This window comes from Pseudopodoces humilis, chromosome 1, assembly GCF_049639895.1.
Source record: "Pseudopodoces humilis isolate 2021_Gansu_Grassland_sample_001 chromosome 1, ASM4963989v1, whole genome shotgun sequence".
NCBI lineage: Eukaryota > Metazoa > Chordata > Aves > Passeriformes > Paridae > Pseudopodoces > Pseudopodoces humilis.
In genome coordinates this window covers 86,385,898-86,406,443 of record NC_142200.1, presented here as the reverse complement: position 1 = coordinate 86,406,443, position 20,546 = coordinate 86,385,898, and the positions used below count along the sequence as shown (strand labels likewise).

Here is a 20,546-nt window from a genome sequence, read left to right as displayed (position 1 = left end):
TTATCCCAACTGCCAACAATTTGGAGCACCCAAGAACAGGAAGTCAAAAAGAAAGGGCCCACCTAGTGTCAAGTGGTTCCTCATTTCACACCATGCCAGACAAAGCAGAAGATTCAACCTTCCTACATTTAGCTGCCAACCTTCTAAGGAACAGCACACAGATGATCTGGCACAGCAAGCCACTGCAGTCTAGAGACAAAAACTGGGACCTGACTAAGCCCAGGTAGTGTAAGGCTGAGGAAAACATCAACCAACCTCTTAACAAACACTGCTTTCCATCTGCACCTTCAAAACAAGAAAAACAGACTAACCTGAACAACTCAGAATAACTTTTCTCTAATTATTTTTGTTTTTTTCTGTTAAGAAAATACTAGTGATCCCTGCGACACAGGGACTTCTTGCTCCAAGGTGAGGCCAAGCACCCATCCTTCCATGTTTTCTCCAGTAATTATGGGAGCCAGTTATTTATTTGGCTTTATTTTGTCTAAACTGTTGTAACTGCTGTAACTTTACTGTTATTTTTGTTTGTTTTTGTCTGTTATTTTGTTTGTTTTTAAAAATGGTCCATCTCATTCAAGAACAACTTAATTATTTCTTTCCCCCCTGCCCCTTCTTATTTTAATAATTTAGTTGGTAGTTGACTTACTTTTGAATAAAATAAGCAACATAATTATTTTCAAGACTGGCCTAAATTTAAAACTGCTTGCTCTATCTGCTTAGCAGTATCAAAAATAAGGACCAGTTTAAACTATTTTAAGGTATTTCTGTTAAAAAAAGTAAGTGCTTTAGTCCCTCAAAAAAACCCCTAAACAAACAAAATACACAATTCCTTCCAAAATACACATATTCATTCCTCTTTCAGTCGATACCTAGCACATTAATGTCACCACTGATACATCCTGGAAGAAAATCTATTATGTAACTGTGAAGACTCCCATGTTTGGCAAGGTAACTTTAAGACAGCTTAGTAGCTTCCCAGAGAACTAAAGTCAGAATTTCTAGTGTTGCTTTTAGCAACACTGAAAATGGGAAATGCACAGAGAGTTTGCAGAACAGTCAGGCATATATCCACATTAAAAAACTCTACTGTTTCAGAAAAACCTGTCAACTTGCTCCCTGTTTTGTTGTTTTGAGTTTTTTTAGGAGGAAAACTACATATTATACTATTACATCCTTTCATAGTTTCTATGAGCCAATGTTTTTTCTTTTCTGAATCCAAATATCTTCCTCCAAAAGCAAGCAAATATATGTAGTCAGAGATCTTGTCCTTAAAACCATTTTCTGCACATTAAAAATTTCCATTTTTGAAAGCAGTCTAGAGATCACAACTGAACTGCATGCTTTTATTTACCTGTGTATTTTCCACTCTCTTGCATGAAACAAAAATGCACCACTGAAACAAAGACAACTGCATGAGCAGCACACACCAATTTCAGAAGCATAACTTTCTATTTGCAATAGGATATAGAAACAATAAGAATGCTGGGCCAAATCACTCCTTCCTGTGGGAAAACCCGTGGCAGAGCGCCTTTAGGCAGGAACATACTGAGAGATTTCTCTTGCAGTTTTTTGTTGGTTTATTTTTTTTCTTTTTTGCTTTGGGCTGTTGTGTTGTTTTTTTTTTCCTCTTTAAAAAAAATGCATCACTGAGAATGGGAAAGTGTTGGGATTTTCTTCCACAGCACCTATGAAACTCAGGGATTCAGACAGGCAGCAACCAGCAAAGATACTGCCTTCAAGACTGTAAACCCACCCAGCTCACACCAAATGCCCCGGCCTGGAGGTTGTGCTGATAGAGCCTCCTTCCTCCCTCTCCCCAAAAGAAAACAAAGACCTCCAGGAAAAAGGATAAACAGGAAATAAGCTGAGAAACAGTGCAGCCTCAGGTTGCATTTAACATCGGACCAAAGCCTCTAGGAAACAGGGAAGTGGTCACAAGCATTCAAGACATCTTATACTTTGAAGAAACCCCCCAGTGTCACATTCATCCTGTGTGAAAAGGAGGAAAAGCAGAGAGCAAGTGACTAAACAAGAGCACTGACAAATGGTAGGGGGACAGGACCAAACAGTGCAGCCCTCTCTGCATGGCCACACCAAGAGACCTGTCTTTTCTGCAGGAACATGTTCCTTCCACTTGATGAGGTTGCTGGCAACATGAAACTCAGGCAACTTCCATCCCACAGAGAGCCCTGAGGGGCCTATAGCTCCTGCTTCTGACAGAGGTCCACCCCGATGCCCCACATGACCAGCTAATGGGAGAGACACTGCAAAAGCAAAGCTTACAGAAAAAAAAAACCCAAAAACATACACAAACAAACAACAACCAAAAAACCCCCAAAAAACCTTGTTCCTTCCCATTCAGTCTGTACAGGAAGACACTTGCTAGACCTATTTCCTCCTTTGGGATAAAGTGTGACTCCACTGTATGTTAAAGCTGAGCCCATCAACAGTTACTCCCCCTGCTTTGCTTATGTGTATTTATTTGGAGTTTTTTGTTTGTTTGTTTTAAGACCACTCTAAACAGCTACAGCTGTTTCTCCTTCTGGTGAAGAGCATCACGGATGAAGCAAAAAGGAGAACACAGGCCACAGCAGAAGGAAGAAGAAAGAAGAAAAAATGATGAGTCTTCAGAGTCACAGTCACTTGACTTGCAACTGAGAGGCAGCTACAAAAGCACAGAGCAGCACGTCCTGGCCCCTGGGAGCTGGTACAAGTCTCTGTTCCAGATTGCTCCACTGTCTTTGCACATGAGCTCTCCCTTTGGAATAGATAGGAAGAAATGCACAATACAGGCAAGAAGGGGGAAAACCTGGTACACACAGCACAAAGCTGCCTATTGTTCTGCCTTCCGAAAAATACCCACATTAACGTTAAAAGTAGAAACCATGCACTAATTGGGCCACAGAAAGATTAACACTCTTGGCCAAATAGTTTTATTGGTTTCATTAAACATACTGTAGTATTTTGTATAGAACACAGTGGGGGAGAAGAAACAGGGAAAAGAAAGGACAGGTTTAGGAATGTGCACCCCCACCCACCACGCATTTCAAACCACTTTTTCCCATGAGGTCCAAACAGGAATCCTGAGCTTTCTTCATCATTTCCATCTTAGCAACACTATTAACTTAGTCAAGGCTTTCCCACTGTTTTTTTTTCTAAGTGGCACGAAAAAACCCCAAGGATCATTTAAATGAAGGCCAGACCTGCTAGTATACAAATTTAGACAAGAACAGAACTTCAAAGAGAGATATCACATTTGAATAAACAAAATTTACTGTTTACCCTTGAGATTTTAATACCTAAGAATGGCTACACTGCACTCCAAACTGCTTCTGATGCACTGGTCTCCTACTAAGCTTCTACAAAGTGGAGCGGATTTCACTCCCAGAGCACGAGGCAATGCTCCCAAGCACAAATGGTCACTCCCACCCCAAAAGAGACACATGCTATCACCCGCACTACGTTTTGAACGTAACTTTCCATCAAAGCTGGCAGGAAGGAAAAAGGGTGAAAAAGCATCGTGTGGGAAGAAAAAAGGATTAACACTATTCAAAGCACTGCCTCAAGGCAAAGGAAAACCAAATGAACAAAGTTTTCCCAACTGACCTTTTTTAATACCAACTCTGCCCTTGCTACTGAAGTACTGGTGCTGACTCTGCACCCCAGTAGCAGAAAATTACAGTGGGAGTGTCACCTCACCGTCACCACTGCTGGAGCACCAGTACAAAGCAGAGCAGCCCACGGGGAAAGGAAGACAAGCAAAGAAAGAGAGTGGCATGGGAGTAGCTGGTGGCTGCTCTTTCACGTAACAGAATGCTACCCCAAAGCTTTGGAACTTGCACCTGTAAGTAACATTTTCCTCTACAAAAAAAAAACAAAACCAAACACAAAAACAACAACCAAAGGGAGTAAAATCTACTGAAAGGTACTCTCTGAGCACCGAAGAAGACAGACTCTTTCTATAAATTCTCTAAGCTATTAGTGAAACAATCATTTTACCTGTTTTAGTGCAGGTATAATACTTTGCCTCTTGAAATAACCCTGTGAGTCTACAACATCCATATGTCTAACTTGTATATACACAGATATACCCAGAGATGGAATAAACAAGTGAACCACATGCTCATGGACATGCCTTAAAACTGAGTTATGGACAATCCTCTGGTGGGAGGGGAAGAAGCACTAAACAAGAACAAGATGATCCCTGTATTTCCAAACTATTTTGCATGCTGTTGCTATAACACCTAACAGGCTAAATTTTAAATATTCAAACATATTTACTCCTCCTGTTTTATTTCCTTGCAAGCATGATGGGATACATGTGCACATTTAGTTTTTATGTAGCTTTGGAAAATCCCTTTTTAGTGACTTATGGACTAGTAATGCTCCTTAGGACTTCGGCTCAGATGACCAGAAGCTTCTCTTCATAAAGCATATCAGAATTTGAATTTAGCTAATGCCTTTAGTGAACAACTCTGAATCACCGTGATAATCTGGCATTACATCGGTGCAATACACTTAAAACATGGAAGTTGTACTAATGTAACAATGAGACACCATACGGGCAAAGCAGGGGTTCCCTGGGTGAAATTCACCTTTATGCAATGCACATAGCTACTGGGCAACCTTAATACAAAATTAATTCATGCCCATCCTCTTGGCTCTGTGCTCCATTTGCTAACTTGAAGAGGGAAGCCATGTTTGCACCTTTCCCAAGAGCTGTGTGCTGTGGAAACAGCCCTCATGCAGGAGCCTGTGATGGTGCTAGGCTAGAACTCAGACAAAAGCCGCTCTGGCACCAAGAGCAAAAGTGAAACCTGACGGCCCCCTGACTCCCAACAGGAAAGCCCAGGACACTTGGTAATTACCTCATAGAGTTTGATTTGAGCCTGCACTGAGTTCTGACCAGCAGAACCTCTTTGGGGACAGCAGTACCACACAGAACACACAGCACTGCAAGAATTGAAATAACCTATGGCTGCCTTTAGGATCAGCAGCTGATGATGAATTTTGAGACTTCTAATGCCTTAGCACTCTTTTCCCTGACCAAAGATGTATCTGTGAGCTGCTCCTCATCTCTCCCCTTTCTATCAGCTTGTTGGCGAGTATCTGGCCCTCCAGGAAGCCTTTGTCTCAAAACTGCAGTTATCTTCAAGAGCTTGCTCAAGCAAAAAGGAATTTGAGATTTGAAGACAGCTTAACAAACCTGGGACCATGAACACCACATTTAGGCAACAAAATAAAATCATGGCAATAGGAAAGTAAAACAAGTGGCTCTAAGCAGACATCCGTTCATTCCTTCCCATGTTGACAACTGCAAACACCCCTCCATCCTCATCCTTGCCTGCCTGCACAGCTGTGAGGAGGCCAGTGGGAAGGGAATCTGGCTTCCCCCAGTCACTGGGAATCACGGCAACACAGGGGGAATATGGAACAAGACAGGCCTTGGGCTTTACCCAGCACATCCCCTCCCCTGCGCCCTCCCCACTGGCTGAGGAAGGACACAAAAGCAATACTGTCTGTCCTTATAAGCTCTGCTTTGCATGTGTTCAGGGAGTGGGGACAGCTGTGCGGATGGCTCACAGAGTTCCAGGAAGTCGATGTGTTTCTTGGCTTTAACTCCAGTTTATTTGCCTTAGATGAAGTGGCAACCCGACAAAGTCCCTTCATGTCTCCTCTGGGCTGGCACTGGCTGCAGTGGGGCAGCACTCCTTGGGACATGGCCCAGGGTCTCTCCCCACACTATCAGTCTTCCCTAGTCCAGTTGCTGCATCTCTCACTCGGGCCAGGGCTGGCTTACATCCCAGAGGGCAAGGGGACAGCCTTGGAACACGCTGTGGGAGAGGGTGGGAGTCCAGAGCAGAGTCAGAGACTGAAGGGAGTGGGCCCTAAAGGTGGGGTGGAAGTATCTTGCAAACACAGGACAGGTCAAGCAAGTGGCATCACACTGCTGGCAAAAACCACTGCCCACAGCCCCTAAGGAGCCAAGGAAGAGGCAAGAGAGCAGAAGGGCAGGGGGAAGCTGCCGTAAGGACCAGTGGGCAACCCCACCGTGCTTGTCTCCATGTGCAACAGGCTGAGGAAAGGGAGATGCATCTGTCTGAGGGGAGCCCCAGCAATCCTGGGGAAGCACAACCCTGGGGTCAAAACCTCATATCCTGCTGCTGCTGCCGTGTCAGACAAGCAAGAGGAGATGAAGGATTGCAAAATGAGGAAACAATCAAAACGTAGCTTTGTGTTTTTGTTGCTTGCATTTTTTTTTTCATTTTCACATTGCCCTGACAAACCCACTTGACTTAAAACCCTGGGGGGAATGTGGGGAGAGCTATAGGTTAAGGTCCCATCGCCTGTGTGCCTAAACAAGTACTGTGCTGAGGAAATTAAGATACTTGTCCGAGAGCCCAGTGAGTGAGCTAGATGCATCGCAGTAGGGAGAGCCAGATGGAAAACATTTCTGAGTAACAGAGAAGAAAAGAGACCTCCCCTTCAAATGCTCTGAGTTACAGCACCCCTCAGCTCTGACTGAGGAGACGCTGCAGGCACGCAGGGTGGAGGGGGCATGCCGGGCTCAGCTGGGTAGCTGTGACGGAGATGCTGACATCCCCGACAATATATGGCCAGTCTAAACCACGGGATATCTTGTCCTTTTAAGGTGGGCCAAGAGCAAGCATCTGTGCAGCAGCAGCAGCAGCACAGCCCCAGCCTGCCATCAATAGCCCGTGGTGTCACTGAAAAAACAGGGGCTCCTGTGCCATACCAACTGGCTGTGCAGATGCCTGGGCACCCACCCCAAGAGAAGACAATCCGTCTGGTTGTTCCTCTTCACAGCATCACGGAAACAAGGAGGCACATTAGTAACAAGAGGAAGAAATCCATGAAACCATGTGGCCGGGCTGCTCCCTGGCAATTGGTGCCTGCAGCTGTTGGGGAGGGAGGCGGGGAGGGAGGGAGGGAAGGAGGGCCTGTCCCTGTCCCCATCTCTGTCCCTCACCCTGATGGCCAGCAGCTCAGCCAGGGGCAGCTTCGGAGCCACCACTCGAGGTGAAGGTTTAAAGCAAAACTCTGGAGGGAGAAACAAGAAAACATTTCATCCCCTCACACTTGCTCTTCACATGTAGTCAGAGCTGTGTGTGTGTGTGCACGACGGGTTCAGCAGGGATTACAGAGGCAGGATGAATCACACTGAGGAAGATACAGAAAATCTCCTGTGCTAGTGCCCTGCTTCTTGTGCGGTGCTCTGGTTGCAATTCTCTTCCTCCAAGATGAGTGTTTGAGGAAGAGTTTCACAGAGGAACTAAATGCACAGGCAATTTTACAAAAATCATTCTGAAAATAGGATAAGCTAGACCATGAAAAAACTCCTCTTGGAGTAGCTATGTTCCACATGGTGTTTCACCACTCTAACTGCATCCATATGCTAGCAAACACAGGCAAGCCCAAGGGGGAGAGCATCAGTTTGCTTATTGCAGAGCTCCCAACTCATCCTCTGCAGCCCAACCACACTGGCTTTGCAGGAGATGCCAACACACTCTCTGCTTGGAGCACTGTACCAGGTAGTTTGCCAAAACATTTTATGCTTCACAAGATAACACAGCAAAATAAGAAAAGTAGAAATTACAGGGATTTTAACCCATTTCCTAGTGGTAGTGTTGTCAACCATCAAGATTTTATCATGAGCCTGTAAAATCTGATGGTGCTACATTACCAAACAAAATCTCAATTTTTTAAGTCAAAATTATAGTTTTTTGACTTTTGGAAGAAGAACAGACACATTACATGCTTAGCAAAATACAAAAAGCAAACTGAAGTGAACAGATTAATTTTAAAGCCTCAAGCTTTTAAGGATAACCATGATCTCAAATGTTCAACCTGTAATTTTTTAAGATACAGGGATAGCAACACAGTGTCCCTTCTCTACAAAGTACATTTTGTACTCTGGAACATACACCTTCCAAAACTAAAATGACTTTTTTAAAGAGAGAAAAGAATTGTAGTATCTCAGCACGTTTCTAACATTTTATTTAAAAGCCAACACAGCTGCACTTTAATGTTACTTAAAGATGGAAACCTACATCGAATTACCAAACTTGTTTTAAGCAGAGAGACATTCAACATGCAAATATTTTGCAAATAGAATGATTCAAGAGTTTGAAGCTCCTCTCACTGCTCTTTTCCAGGGAGCATGACTTGCTGACAGGATTAACTACTGCCAGGCTCACGAAGCTGGGAGACAGCTGCCACATAGCAGCCATTTATTACAAAGCTCCACTCCTCTAAAGTTAGGAAAGAGGCAGACTGTTTCATCTGTGTTATCAGCAGGGTTCCTCTGCCCCACAGGCTTTAGTGACTAGGCTTTTTCTAAACAAACACCTCCTTTTCTCCCCCACCTTGTTAACATCATATCTTCACGTATTCTGTTTCTGGTCAGCACAGAAATTATTCCCCCTGTCACATCCTCCCAAACAACAACAACAACAACAATCTATAACCAAGACAATTTAAAAAGTTCAGGAACACAAATCATATCCCTATGCCTTCCACCTGAAACAGATTTTTAAATTAGGGAGTTGTAGCTTGAGATTTTCGGAGGGGAAAGCACAGACCACAGGGAGGAGAGAGAGAGATATGCTGGAGCAAAGAGACTCAGAAGTGTGCTGCACAGCCCTCCCTCTCCCATCCACCCTAGAAGGCACTTGTAATGTCAGCCTCCAACTGCACTATCCCAAGGGCCTACACAGCCTTTTCATGAGCAAGATAACTGGTAGCACTCCTGAGCTTGTATCTCCACACCAAGCGGACTCTGCAGGCCCACAAGCCAAAGCCAAAATCTGCCCCCCACCACAAGAGGTACAAGCAGATCTCAAGTCAACCAACTCCTACAGTATGCTAAGGACTAGGAACAGATATAAACCAACTCCATAATCTCCATGTGATATTAAGCATAGACAACCATCAGCTGACATTCTCCTGGTATTGTGAGCCAGAGTTAAAAGGTACAAACTAACTGTATTTTACTGTGCTTATTCTAGATATGTATTTGCCACAGATGTCAAAGTACCAAAGATCTCTCAGACTGAGGTTTACTGCTTCATCCAGGTGAACGAGAAATCCAGCATTCAGAAAAATAGCTCTCTCCCACCACCTATGAACAAGGTGGCACAAGTTTTGTGAGCACAACCACCGGCTCAGACCAGCTGGTCAGTAGCCTTTGGGCTTGTTTGTAGAGCTCTAAATACTGAAATACAAAGCCTCTTTCTGGGTTTAGTTAGGTGAATTAATTACAGCAATAGATACAGCTGGCAAGCCTCTCCAAGCTGAGATCCACATAGGAAAGCCACTTGCAAAATTTTAAACAGCAGAGCTATTTGCCAGTGGTACTCTTCAGTTTGAGTTTTCTTTCTATTTTGAAGTACACGCAGTGCAAGTAACCTGTGGGAGGTGCTTCCAGCACACTGACAAAATGGAACAGCATCTGTTCATTTTCATAAACTGCAACAGTGCATAGGGATCTTGTTCATCAATTTACGGAATTCAGAAGTCCCTCAGCTTTACCAGAAAGTACAAGAAGCCTTCTCAGGAACAATATATCTCTATCTGACTTGAAAAAATATGTATTTTTAAAACAAGAACTGCATACATACACAAACACACACAAAAAAAATCACTCTTAATCCACAACCATATCCAGCTGCTGACCTTCAGAGTTCCTTGTAGTATAGTCTATGCTCTGGGACTTTAAAAGCCTAGCAGGCATTTCTAAAGGATTTTACAAAGTACACAGGCCTGGCCTTGTAAAAGCTCATGAGGAATCCATGGAGGTCATCGTGCAGCTTAGACAGTCTGCAAACAGCATAATCCATGTGCTGGTGAGGTAAGAAATGACCAAAGTCGGGCGGATAGACCTGAAGACTTCTGCAGGGAATGTTTCCTCCAACAATGCTGTAAACGCTGGAGGAAATGCCTGCTGATCTTCAAAGCCCTTCAGTAGGAACAGCTTTAAGTTTCCTGAACATGAGCGTTCTGGTTGCAAGGCCACAATCCTCTTAGGTATACAGAGAAAAATATGAAAGCAAAAGAAACAAAAAAAAATTAAAATCCACTAAGGTTAATAACTGCAAATAACCAGCAAGACTGACCCTCTACTTTGCAACGAGCTGTCGGATCCATCCAGCAAAGTTTTGATGCTCCTCGGCACAACAGCCACACGGATCAAGCAGCAGCTTACAATCTCTGCAGCTTTCCTTTTTCTATTCCAGGCAGTCCTCCACACGTGTAGACTCCTGGACCGCAATACTCAGTTGTTCGGACTACGAGGGGATGCTACAGCTGTGGCTGCACAAGGTGTCCACCGTAACTATATCAAGGCCACTGCAGTGTGCTGCACTGCCAGCAGAATTTTAGGTACAGCCTTCAGTTGCCTGACGGGTTTCACAGGCGACCATGAGTAAAGGGGAGTCTGGACACCTGCACACTGCAAAGAATTGCAGGAAGTTTATTTCAGGAACGCTGGGGAAAAAAAAAAAACAGACAAAATTGTGAACAGGTTTCTTCAGTAAGTGAAGTTTCAAGTTGCTATTCCTCCAGCCAAAAACGTCTGCTGCTAGTCCAAAACCACCCTCTCCTTCCAAAAAACCATTTCTACTGCTAGTGCCTCACACATTTCCATGAAACAGATGATGCAAACAATTCTTGAAACAATTCACATATGAAAAGGGAAATTAATTTCCTTCTGCTGACTCCATTGATATATATTTAACAAAAACATTAGCCTGAATCAAACTCTTATGAACTGTGTTTAGGCTCAACCCAATTCTGGGTAAAGTAGTACTTCCAAACAGAGAAAAATAAACAATAACAGCAACAAAAAGTGATCAAGTGGCCTGTGCATCCACCCCAGTTGCTGCAGGAGGACAGCAAGAGTTTGCCAGTGGAAACTTGACTAATCACTTTCATATATGCACACATAGCAAAGCAACATTGTAATATCATAATCAGACCTATGACACTGGAAGTCACACTTCTTTTGAGGAGTGATGCTTCCACATTTACATTTTCTTGGGCATATAAACATACATGCCCACACAGCCACCTTCTTTTCATTCTAAGTGTGAAATCACCTTGCTTTAAAGTTTTAAGCCAGTACACACTGTAATAATATTTTTATTTACATCAATCTTGCTAAGGTCATGTAGAATATACTTTACAACCAAAAGTGAAGAAAACCTTAAGTATATTAAAAGAACCACAAAAGAAAAAAAAAATCTGATATTATTCATTGATTATGTTACAACTGTTTCAAGAACAAACTGTTATTTGTACCCAACTAACAGATTCAATCCTCCAAATTTCACACAAAATTTGTGTCCATTCAGAACAAGAACAAAAGACAAAGAAACATGAGAACTTGTATTTTCACTCAGATGCTAAATAGCAGAAGCTGTTTCTCACTTCCAGTTCAAACACTATGGTTTTGTAGAATGCTTTATATGCCTCATGGAACTCAAGCATTCAATATAAAAAGATACAAGAGAAGAATTCGGGCAATCAGTAGCTATCTCAACCTGTGCAGCAGACAAGCATATCTTGTGAATGAGTTAAAACAGGAAACTGAAAGGAGAATACAAGCAAAACCACTAGTTAAGTGAATTATTTTTTACTGTAAGGTAAAAAGCTTTTCTTAATCTAACCAGTCATTTCATACACAGTAACATGCAACTATTATTCTACCAAAAATAAGAAGAGAGTCACCACCAGTGATTTGTTTGAGTGATTTGTTTCACTCATTTCTTCATTTGAACTTCAAGTGGGGTTTCTGAAGCTAGAAGATTTTGCCATCCCTATCTACTAACAGCTGAAGACAGAACCTGGCCCTTTCCTTATCTGTTAGGGTCTGGCATACCTCGGGGGCTATGAAGGTAGGCACTTTCATAAACAGAAACATGTTCAGCATTTTCATAGATTGTTTCAAGATTGAAACAATATTCAATACAGTTTTTACATAAAAAATGTGAGAGCTTACAGGTTCAAAAGATTCTCAATAAATACACCCCTTTAAACTTCCTTAAATCTCCAAACATGGACAATTTCTGAAGTCACAAGGTCTTTAAAAGAGCAGTAAGCAAGCTCCCTGAAGGGTGGGGTAATTGGGAGGGTTATCACACCTCTGGGGGAAGTCACAGACTCTATCTTGGCAGTGTTTCATCCCTTCATATACCCAGGGGACTGATTAGTTCATGATAAGCAATTAGGCACCCTAGGGAGGACGGTTAACCGTCTTACCAAAACAATAAGGCTGCATAAATGTAAGTCTCATTAGATTAAAGAAACACTATCTGCAGAACAGCAAATTTGTGTTTATTCCCTTCTACTGGAACTTGCAAGTACTACATTTTGCCTACATATGGCACACACAGATCTCAGAAATCCCAAATTTGAGCACGTACTTGCTGCTAAATTGGTAACAAATGCTCTGAAGCATTTTCTTTCCCAAGACACTAGTGCTGTGATGCAGGAAAAAAGGAGGAGGGATGGAGGAGTGGAACACAGTAAATACTGATTAGAAGACTTTAACTAGCAATCTCATTCATTTAAATTCTCTTCCTTATTGTTAAAACAGTCCCTAACCAAGGATGAGCTGCAGAAAGTGGGACCAGGAAAGGCTGTACATGGCTAAATGCTGACTGAATTTTAGAATGAGACCCCCCAGTCAGCAGCAGACCCGTTACACGCCTTACTCCTAAAAAAAAAATTGTTCTGGGAAGCTCCTGCCTGCTGTGGGGCTTTTGGTGAGGCACCTATGCGTATCACAGTCATGCCCATGTTAAATCTTTATCTCTGATGAAGCAGAGGGACAAATTCATCTTTTGCTTGCCAACTAATGTAAAAGCTTCAACACACCCCGATGGTGCTGCTCCTGACTTACATCAGGCACAATGTATTTCAAAGTACTTTGACGGCTTAAAATATGAAGGAATGCTTTTCAATAAGACGACCCCCTGTCCTTTTCTGTTCTTTTATCTTTTTTTAACAGTTTGCCATCCAGTGATAGGAGGGAACCCCAGCTGCATAGCCTGGGCTTTTATCTTCTGCTGACCATGCAACAACACAAAGCTCAGTGCTGGATTTCCTGCTGCTTGCCGAAAGGGGCTGTTCAGCTTGTTTAAATATTACTTGCCTTGGGAGCCTTGGAGTTGTGCCCAAGCACTGTACTGTATCTTCCCAGCATCCATTTCAGCATGTACTTTAAAGGTCTTCAGGTTCCATGTACTATGCTCCCTCTCTGCTATGGGAGGAGCTTCATGACTCCAGAAAAGAAAAGAAACCCCATTCAACTCCTCCCTCTCTCCCCATCTTCCCCACTAATCCCTCTGCCTCATTCCATTACACAGGTAACAGAAGTCCCTGTTCATCCCAAAAGTATGCAAACACATTTAGTCCTGTAAACTGAACCAACTGCAACCAAGGCAAAAGACATTTCGGTACAAAAGGCTACAGCTAGGAAGAAATCAGATGCCATGTATCCTGTTCAGCAACCTACCAGTGTGCACTGAGCAAGCAACCAAGAAGGTACAGTAGCAGAAGTGGATCGAGTACAGCACCCTCCTGCCATACTAAACTTACAGTCTCCACCGTGGATTTTAGAAGAAAAAAATCTTAAACACAACCTTCTCTGAAATATCAAACGTAACATTAGGGCACTTTCCTTTTCCGTTCAGAGCGCTGATGAAAAAAACCCACGGTTTTCACAAAACCAGAAAGGATATTCCAGCCTTTAGGAATTCTTTCAGAAACACTCCTTTTCACAATTACTGTGCCAACGGGAGGTTGAATTCTGGCTACAAGGTCAGGAGGAGATAACCTTGGCCAATAGAAATCATCTGCATCAGCCCAAAGGCAGCGCCAGGCCACCCATTAAGCAGCCCAGCAGGCCTCCCTGTTAACCTGTGTGCAGCCGGAAACAGCTGATAGAATGGAGAAGCAGGAGGTAAAAATCCAGATTCACAATCTATCTGTGACAGCTGGGGACACAGCCATTCAAATCAGGAAGACTTCAGTAAATACTGACTGTGAGAACTGTCCTGTAAGATGTCTCTCATTTTCCATGGCAGCTGGGATGCAGAAATATATGCACTCCCACAAACTGATGCAGGCTTTCAGGAAACTCAAGGCTAGAAGTGAAAACCTGCTTTTAAGCCATTCTGCTTTGCCTCAGCCTGAAGCATACAGACTGATTTAACCTGATGTAAGCCACAGCTGTCATTCAGAAGGACAGACTGCCAGTCCTCACTTTACCTCACAGCTCTGGCCACGTGTTCTCCCTCCAGCCTCATGCCAGTTCTAGAGTTTGAACAACCACATGGTGATCCAGGATCATGGAACAGATCTGAATTGAGATTTGCGTTTGTTTGGGTTTGGTTTTTGTTTGTACTTAAAAATGCACATACATTTAGTTTCATCAACAGCCTTCACACATGGGAGCTGAGACATAGTCAAATTACACCCTCTATTTGAGTGAGGGATGAGAGACCTGAGCAAGAATGTTGTTGGTAACTCTACTCCTGTGGTGCTGCAGTACCGGGGAAAGATGAAAAGATGTAGTGGAATGAACCCACAACCGGCTCCATCTCCAGACTCCCTCCTCCCGCTCCCCCCTTGCTTCCTTCTCTCCAACTCAGAGCTAACTCGCAACATCTCTGCCATAAAAACTTTTAAAAATATACCTGAACTTCTGTTTTCCGACTAAACACAGTGAAAATAAGTTGACAGTAAATTACCATAATTAAAATGTCTCTATTGCACCTCTCCCATGGCACCCCTGGATGAGGAGAGTAAGAAAGCAAGAGCAGTCTTAGGCAATGAGTTCGTACTTTTCTGCTTACCTATCCAACTTTTCCTACATCAAGGACTGGGTGTAACTTTTGCCCAGCGCTAAGCACAAAACAAACAACCCAAAAATATCCACCTCCCTTCCTCCACATGGGTGAATTAAGCCTAATTTTTTCAACTCATTTGTTTGTAAACTTTTGCCAGTGACCCTTTCCCCATCCACAAAGACAAAATTTACTTCCTCCAATATCACTCATGCTTCATTAAATCACATCACTAACAGTGCTGAAACAGCCTGCCACTGTGCGCCACACGTACCAACCACGGCTCCAGAGCCACCAGCAAGTAAGGCAAGCAGCTCACCTGGAGTCCCCAGTTACTTTAGAGACAATATTTACAAACCTCAAGCCCTTGGATTTAACGTACAGCACAGTGGGAATGGCACATATGCTTCCACAGGGGCAGCTCACCTCCCAGAGAGATCGGTATTTCTTGTAAAATGCATCACCTTAAGGGGATGGGATGGGACAGAAGTAGAGAAAAAAAACCAAAGCTGCAGAGGGACAGGACGTGTTGCCCCGAGCATGTCCTCAGGCACTGCTAGCTCACATTGCTTGCACCATCTGATCTCTCAAAGCTAAACATGGAATGTAGGTAGCAAGTCATAACTCTGCACAGGCCTGGAGACGTGACCCATCAGCTGTTTCTGCATTATAATTATTGCACTGGGGCACAGCAGGACCAAAAGTTTGCCTGGGCAGATTTCTGCAAAGTTCTGGCTTGTTAGAAATGACAAGAAAGGTCACATGCTGCTTTCAGATTTGTGATTACAGTCACTTTTCTGCAGGCCTGGCATTCCCTGTTTAAAATCCTCAGCCTGCAAGAAAAGTGGAAGGCCCAGAGCTGTTTGTTATTCAAAACTGCATTAAGAAGTGAGATTCCACAGAACCGTGGTCTCTCTCAGCCCCCTTCATAAGACACACAGAGTTTCACACAGATGCAGTGAAGCAGCACTCCTGATTTACCATTCTCTGCATTTCTCAGCTGGTCTTGGTCATTTCCCCTTCAGGCCACTTCTGCTCCCAGGCTTCTCTCATACTTTTTATTTTTAAAGTTTCTGCTACTAATAAAAAGCCTGAAAACCTTATTGCAATACCATAATTTCCTTGTATTATCATATTCTCTAGTGAACTGATTAATTCTCAGAGTGATCCTGACCCTCAGCTCCCACTGGGCCTCAAGTGATGCAAAATGCCTCTTTCAGATTTTCCTCCATTTTATTTTTGTCCCAACATGCACAGAGTACAAGACTCAGTTTTGCAACTCTGGGCTTAAAATGCAAATATCTTCACTTTTAGGAAATCTGATTGTTTCTATAACATGCTCAGAATTAAGCAAAGCTAAAAGAGTACAGGTCAGAAAGGAAATTATTTCATCCAATATATATTCAACACATTGTACTGTCCAGGTTTTACTCTGTAAACTTTAAATTATTAAGAGCCCAGTTTTGTCAGGCAGTGACATGAAGTTTAGTCATGGAGAAATCATCAACAAAACCTGTAGAAGGAGAATAAAAACAGCAGTAAACAACTACACCATTTCTGTTATACAAAACAGAGCAGGCACTGTAAATCTGGATATGACTGCCTTTAGAAGACTCGCAGGCTGGAGGGATGCTTTCAGGAGGCCACTCTCAGCTACATCAAGCTTCCTGCTTGACACCATGTGGGCTCATCCTGCCCTCCCACCCATCCCTCAAACAAACAAAATAATCTTAGCACTTTTACCATATTTCCCAACCAAGATGCACTCAAAGCAAAATCACTGTGAGGCCACACACTACAGGGATATTGCCCAAACTTCTAAGGTGCTATTTTTTGCAAGAGTAGAGGGGTAATGGGATGCCAGGGGGTTAACAGGAAGATGAACACATCAGTAAGTGATGAATAAGTCTGTAAGTCAGAAAAGCACACTTGAGGCTAAGAGACCAAAACCTCTGTGAGCACAAGAAGAGCACCCCTCTCTAAGAAACCACTTTATTATTCTCCCCATCCCCTCCCTGATACCCTTCTCTCCCTACTGTAATTAAGAACAGCAAGGCAAGTGATGTCTAACCGTGCACCAGAAGAACTGACTAATACAATGTCACCCAGCCCACCTCAACAAACCCTGCTAGTGGTTAACTGCAAGTTTTTGCTTTACTGATGGTATTACACTGCCAAGGGTTCCCTTGTCTTTGCATACATGCCGCCCTCTTAGAAATGCCAAATCTGCTCAAACCCAGATTTACAAATACACGCACAGATATTCTACACATCTGCTTCCACCTGGTGGATACCAGAGATGGAGACTGCAGCATTTTTAATAAAGACAGACGTGTAAACCCACCTCTAAAATTAGTTGCATGGTAATTCTGTGGGCAAGTGGAGAGAGCAGACCACTGTCTGGCTCAGGGGCAAGGGAGAAGTTTGCAAGAAATAGAGTAAGAATCACTAAATTGTTTAAACTATTTTTAAATTAATTTTTTCCCTCTTAGGAAACAAACAACATTTTGAGGAGTTCTTTGAAAGAGAACAGGACAGAGCTATTCAATATTCCTCTGGGGTGCTTATCATGAATAAGTTACTTCAATCGTCTTGTTAAAGAACTTAAAATTCTCTTTCCACAGTCCCCCCTTCCATAATCAAGCAAAAAAAAGAAAAAATTATACATATACATGGTATACAATCAAAATAAAACCATAAAGTAATTTATTGCTAGCCATAACTACAGAAAGCAGGGGTTCTTTTAACACTTCAGCAAAGCAAATGAGAAATGACAGGGAGTATCCTGAGAAACTCTGTTGCAAATTCTTTCAGGTCTGGTTTCTAAAAATTTCCTTGCTATGATACCTGCAAATGCAGCTTTTGCAGTAACTTCCAGTTCCATTTTCATACACATATTTTTAAATACAGCAGCAGCCTTTGCCCTGTGTGTCGAGCACCAGGAGTATTTCATTCTTTGTGGCCAAGGTCTGCAGGAAAGCTGACTGGAGATCCTAGAGGTGTGACACATTTCTTTTTTGCTCTAAATACTTCTGACTGGAAGCAAAGGTAAGTATTACTCCAGCCTCAACCTGTTTCCCTCTTGCACCCACAGCAGCTTAGTAAGATACAGTCAACAGACTACTGCAAATTACACTTAAGGGCTCATTACAAATCAAGGCCTCAGTCTTGCTAATGAACTGATACTAATAAGTTCATTCTATGGAAGAGAATCATTAGCTTCAGTAGTGGTCCCTGAATCAGGAAGTTTGTTTACATCACATGCACAGGTATTTACAATCTTATGGGCCCTTGTTTTTATTTAGGAGACCAGTGGTGTTTGGCAAGGAGTGCAAATCTTGTCTGACAACTTTCAAGCTACCCTTACTCCACATGGAGCAGAAGTGCCTACAGAGTAAAGCACATTCACAAGATCAGCATTTTCATCTTACACCAATGAATTCCTCAACGAGGAATTCTATACGTATACCTGTACATCACAGTGCAAGAGAAACAATCACACATTCCCCACATGTGTTTTGCACCTGAAAGAGTGGACAAATAGAGATCACTAAAGTGCTTACTTAAGAAGTGGGACTAGGTTACTAAGTTCAGTCTTTACAGAGCTGAAATGACCTGCTCTGGAACAAGATAGACATGAGGATGCTCAGCTTTCATTGGATCATGCACAGTCCCTCTCACTTCTGAATTACAACAGACATTAGGACCAGACCACACTGGAGAAATCACCATTGCCATTGTCAGCTATGATAACAAATAACTTATTCAATTGATGGCTATAATTCCAGTCACCCACCCACTTTCTTTCTCAAATCTCAACTCCCCTGCATTACAGCTTTCAGAACTTGAAGAACTGGTCAACTTTCTCCCCCTTGTTTGGGATTCAAAGTTTGCAGTAGGTTTTTTTCTATTTTCTATAAAAAGGGGGGACAAGAAAGTAAGTTAAAGCCTGAACTCAGTTTTCCCCCAGCTTCATTCTCAGAAATGACTGAAGAATTTTTTTTTACTACTTACTTCTCTTTCAAAAACAAATGTGGCCTGAAGCTAAACACCTGACATGCAGTGTTTCAGCACAAATGGTTAAAGCTCTGTAGAGCCACATGCAAGAGAAAACAGGGGCAGTAATAATGCTGCCTTGGTGATCTCCAATTGGAAATCCTCCTGGCAGCCCAGCTTCTTTCATGCAGAGCAACTTACTGACATTCTCTTTCCATTCCTCTCCCTGATGACTCTCTCACTACACCTGGAAATTAGGAAGCTGACTAAGCTCCCTAAAAACTGGCCTGGTTAGCCCCAGTCACCCCTGCTCCAAAACGGTGAAAGCAGTGTGACATCTCAGCAGATGAGGCCTGAGACTAAACTGGTGGAATTGGCAGGAAACATTAAAGGTACCTTTTTTTCTTGAGTCCAGTTGCTGTCATGGACCCTCATTCCAGGTGTCAAGAGAGATTTTCAATGCATTTTTGCAGTTGCTAACTTTAAGCCCACAGGATAAACCTCATTTGTGATTCTTCACAACTCAGAAAATGCTTGGAGAAATGGCAGAAAAAAAGCTGAAATTCTCTTATAGTCACATAAGCCCAAGAGCCACAGCCTTAACACTGCCAGTTTCCCATCTCATTAAGTGTCTTGCAATACTTGTTTTTGTAATCATTTTCCATGCTGTCTACACAAAAAAAGTACCTCGGAAGCCAGAATAACTACATTCCTCAAACATGGACCCTTTCCAGACTCACCCCAAACCTTTCTGCGCTTAAGGTCCTATACACACTGCTAAGAACACACAGCTCATTTACAGGCCCAGCAGTTAATTCACCTTCAAGTAGCCCTAATTTTGAGGATGAACACTTCCCAAATTTCTGCATCCCTGATGGCTGTGTGAGGGAAGGCAGGCTGTCTCCTGCTTCCTCTGCATTCCCGGCTGGCAGGACAGGACTGCAGTGTGGCCTACCCGTCCTGCTCTGCCCTAAGCACAGCGGTGTGTCCCCGGGCACACAGGCTGCCATCACGGCGACTGCTGCGTACTGCAGATTCGTTCTTCCCAAGAAATTCACACTGACAAACCACCTGCTTTCCAGTTTTATCTTTTCAACTCTTTTTTTTTTTTTCTTTTTAAGACAAAGACATCTCCTCCCCCTCACTTCCTCATCACCTCCACTCAGAAAGCCTGAGGCTCGCTGATCCCATGGTAGATGGCAAGGCCTTTGAATCGGTGTCTGCTGGCTGGTCTGGAACCAGTCTAGGTAACGTTCAGACAGGGCACACACCACAAACTTTCTTTCAGAAACTTTAAAATCCAAAATGCAAATACTCCACCCATCACCTTGAATGCTGTCAGGCAATAAAATGCTAACAAAAGAAGTCACAGTAGGAGAAGTCTCTGGCTACCTGCCTGGGGTCTGATGACTGCAGGTAAGTCCTTGAGAGGAAGGGATGTGATCTGGCCACAGATCCTGTCCTACAGACCAGGCCCTGTGCTCAGCTCTCCTGGGTTCCTGCATTTCCCAGCCATAACAAACAGTAATGGCAGAGCACCACTAAGAGCCACCCCAACTCAACAGTGACTATGTCCTCTTATTGGCCTGACACAATGCCACAGACATCCCGGGACTCAACACCACCAACTCGGAAGTACCATCCTCTATGACTACGTCGAAACAAACCTCGTTTTGGAAA

General features: G+C 43.2%; 1 protein-coding gene across 7 annotated transcripts in view; it reads right to left on the bottom strand.

Annotated features, from left to right (window-relative positions):
- The window catches only part of RREB1 (ras responsive element binding protein 1), a 122,369-nt gene that overhangs the window by 66,898 nt on the left and 34,925 nt on the right, over positions 1-20,546 (bottom strand). For 2 of the 7 annotated variants that reach the window (XM_088056544.1, XM_014254511.2), the window contains exon 2: positions 10,137-10,506. The exons of the other annotated variants lie outside the window; for them this stretch is intronic. In XM_088056544.1, the coding sequence (XP_087912670.1) occupies positions 10,137-10,167 (31 nt within the window). In that variant the 5' untranslated portion in view covers positions 10,168-10,506. The remainder of the gene's footprint in view (positions 1-10,136; positions 10,507-20,546) is intronic. 7 annotated transcript variants of the gene reach the window in all.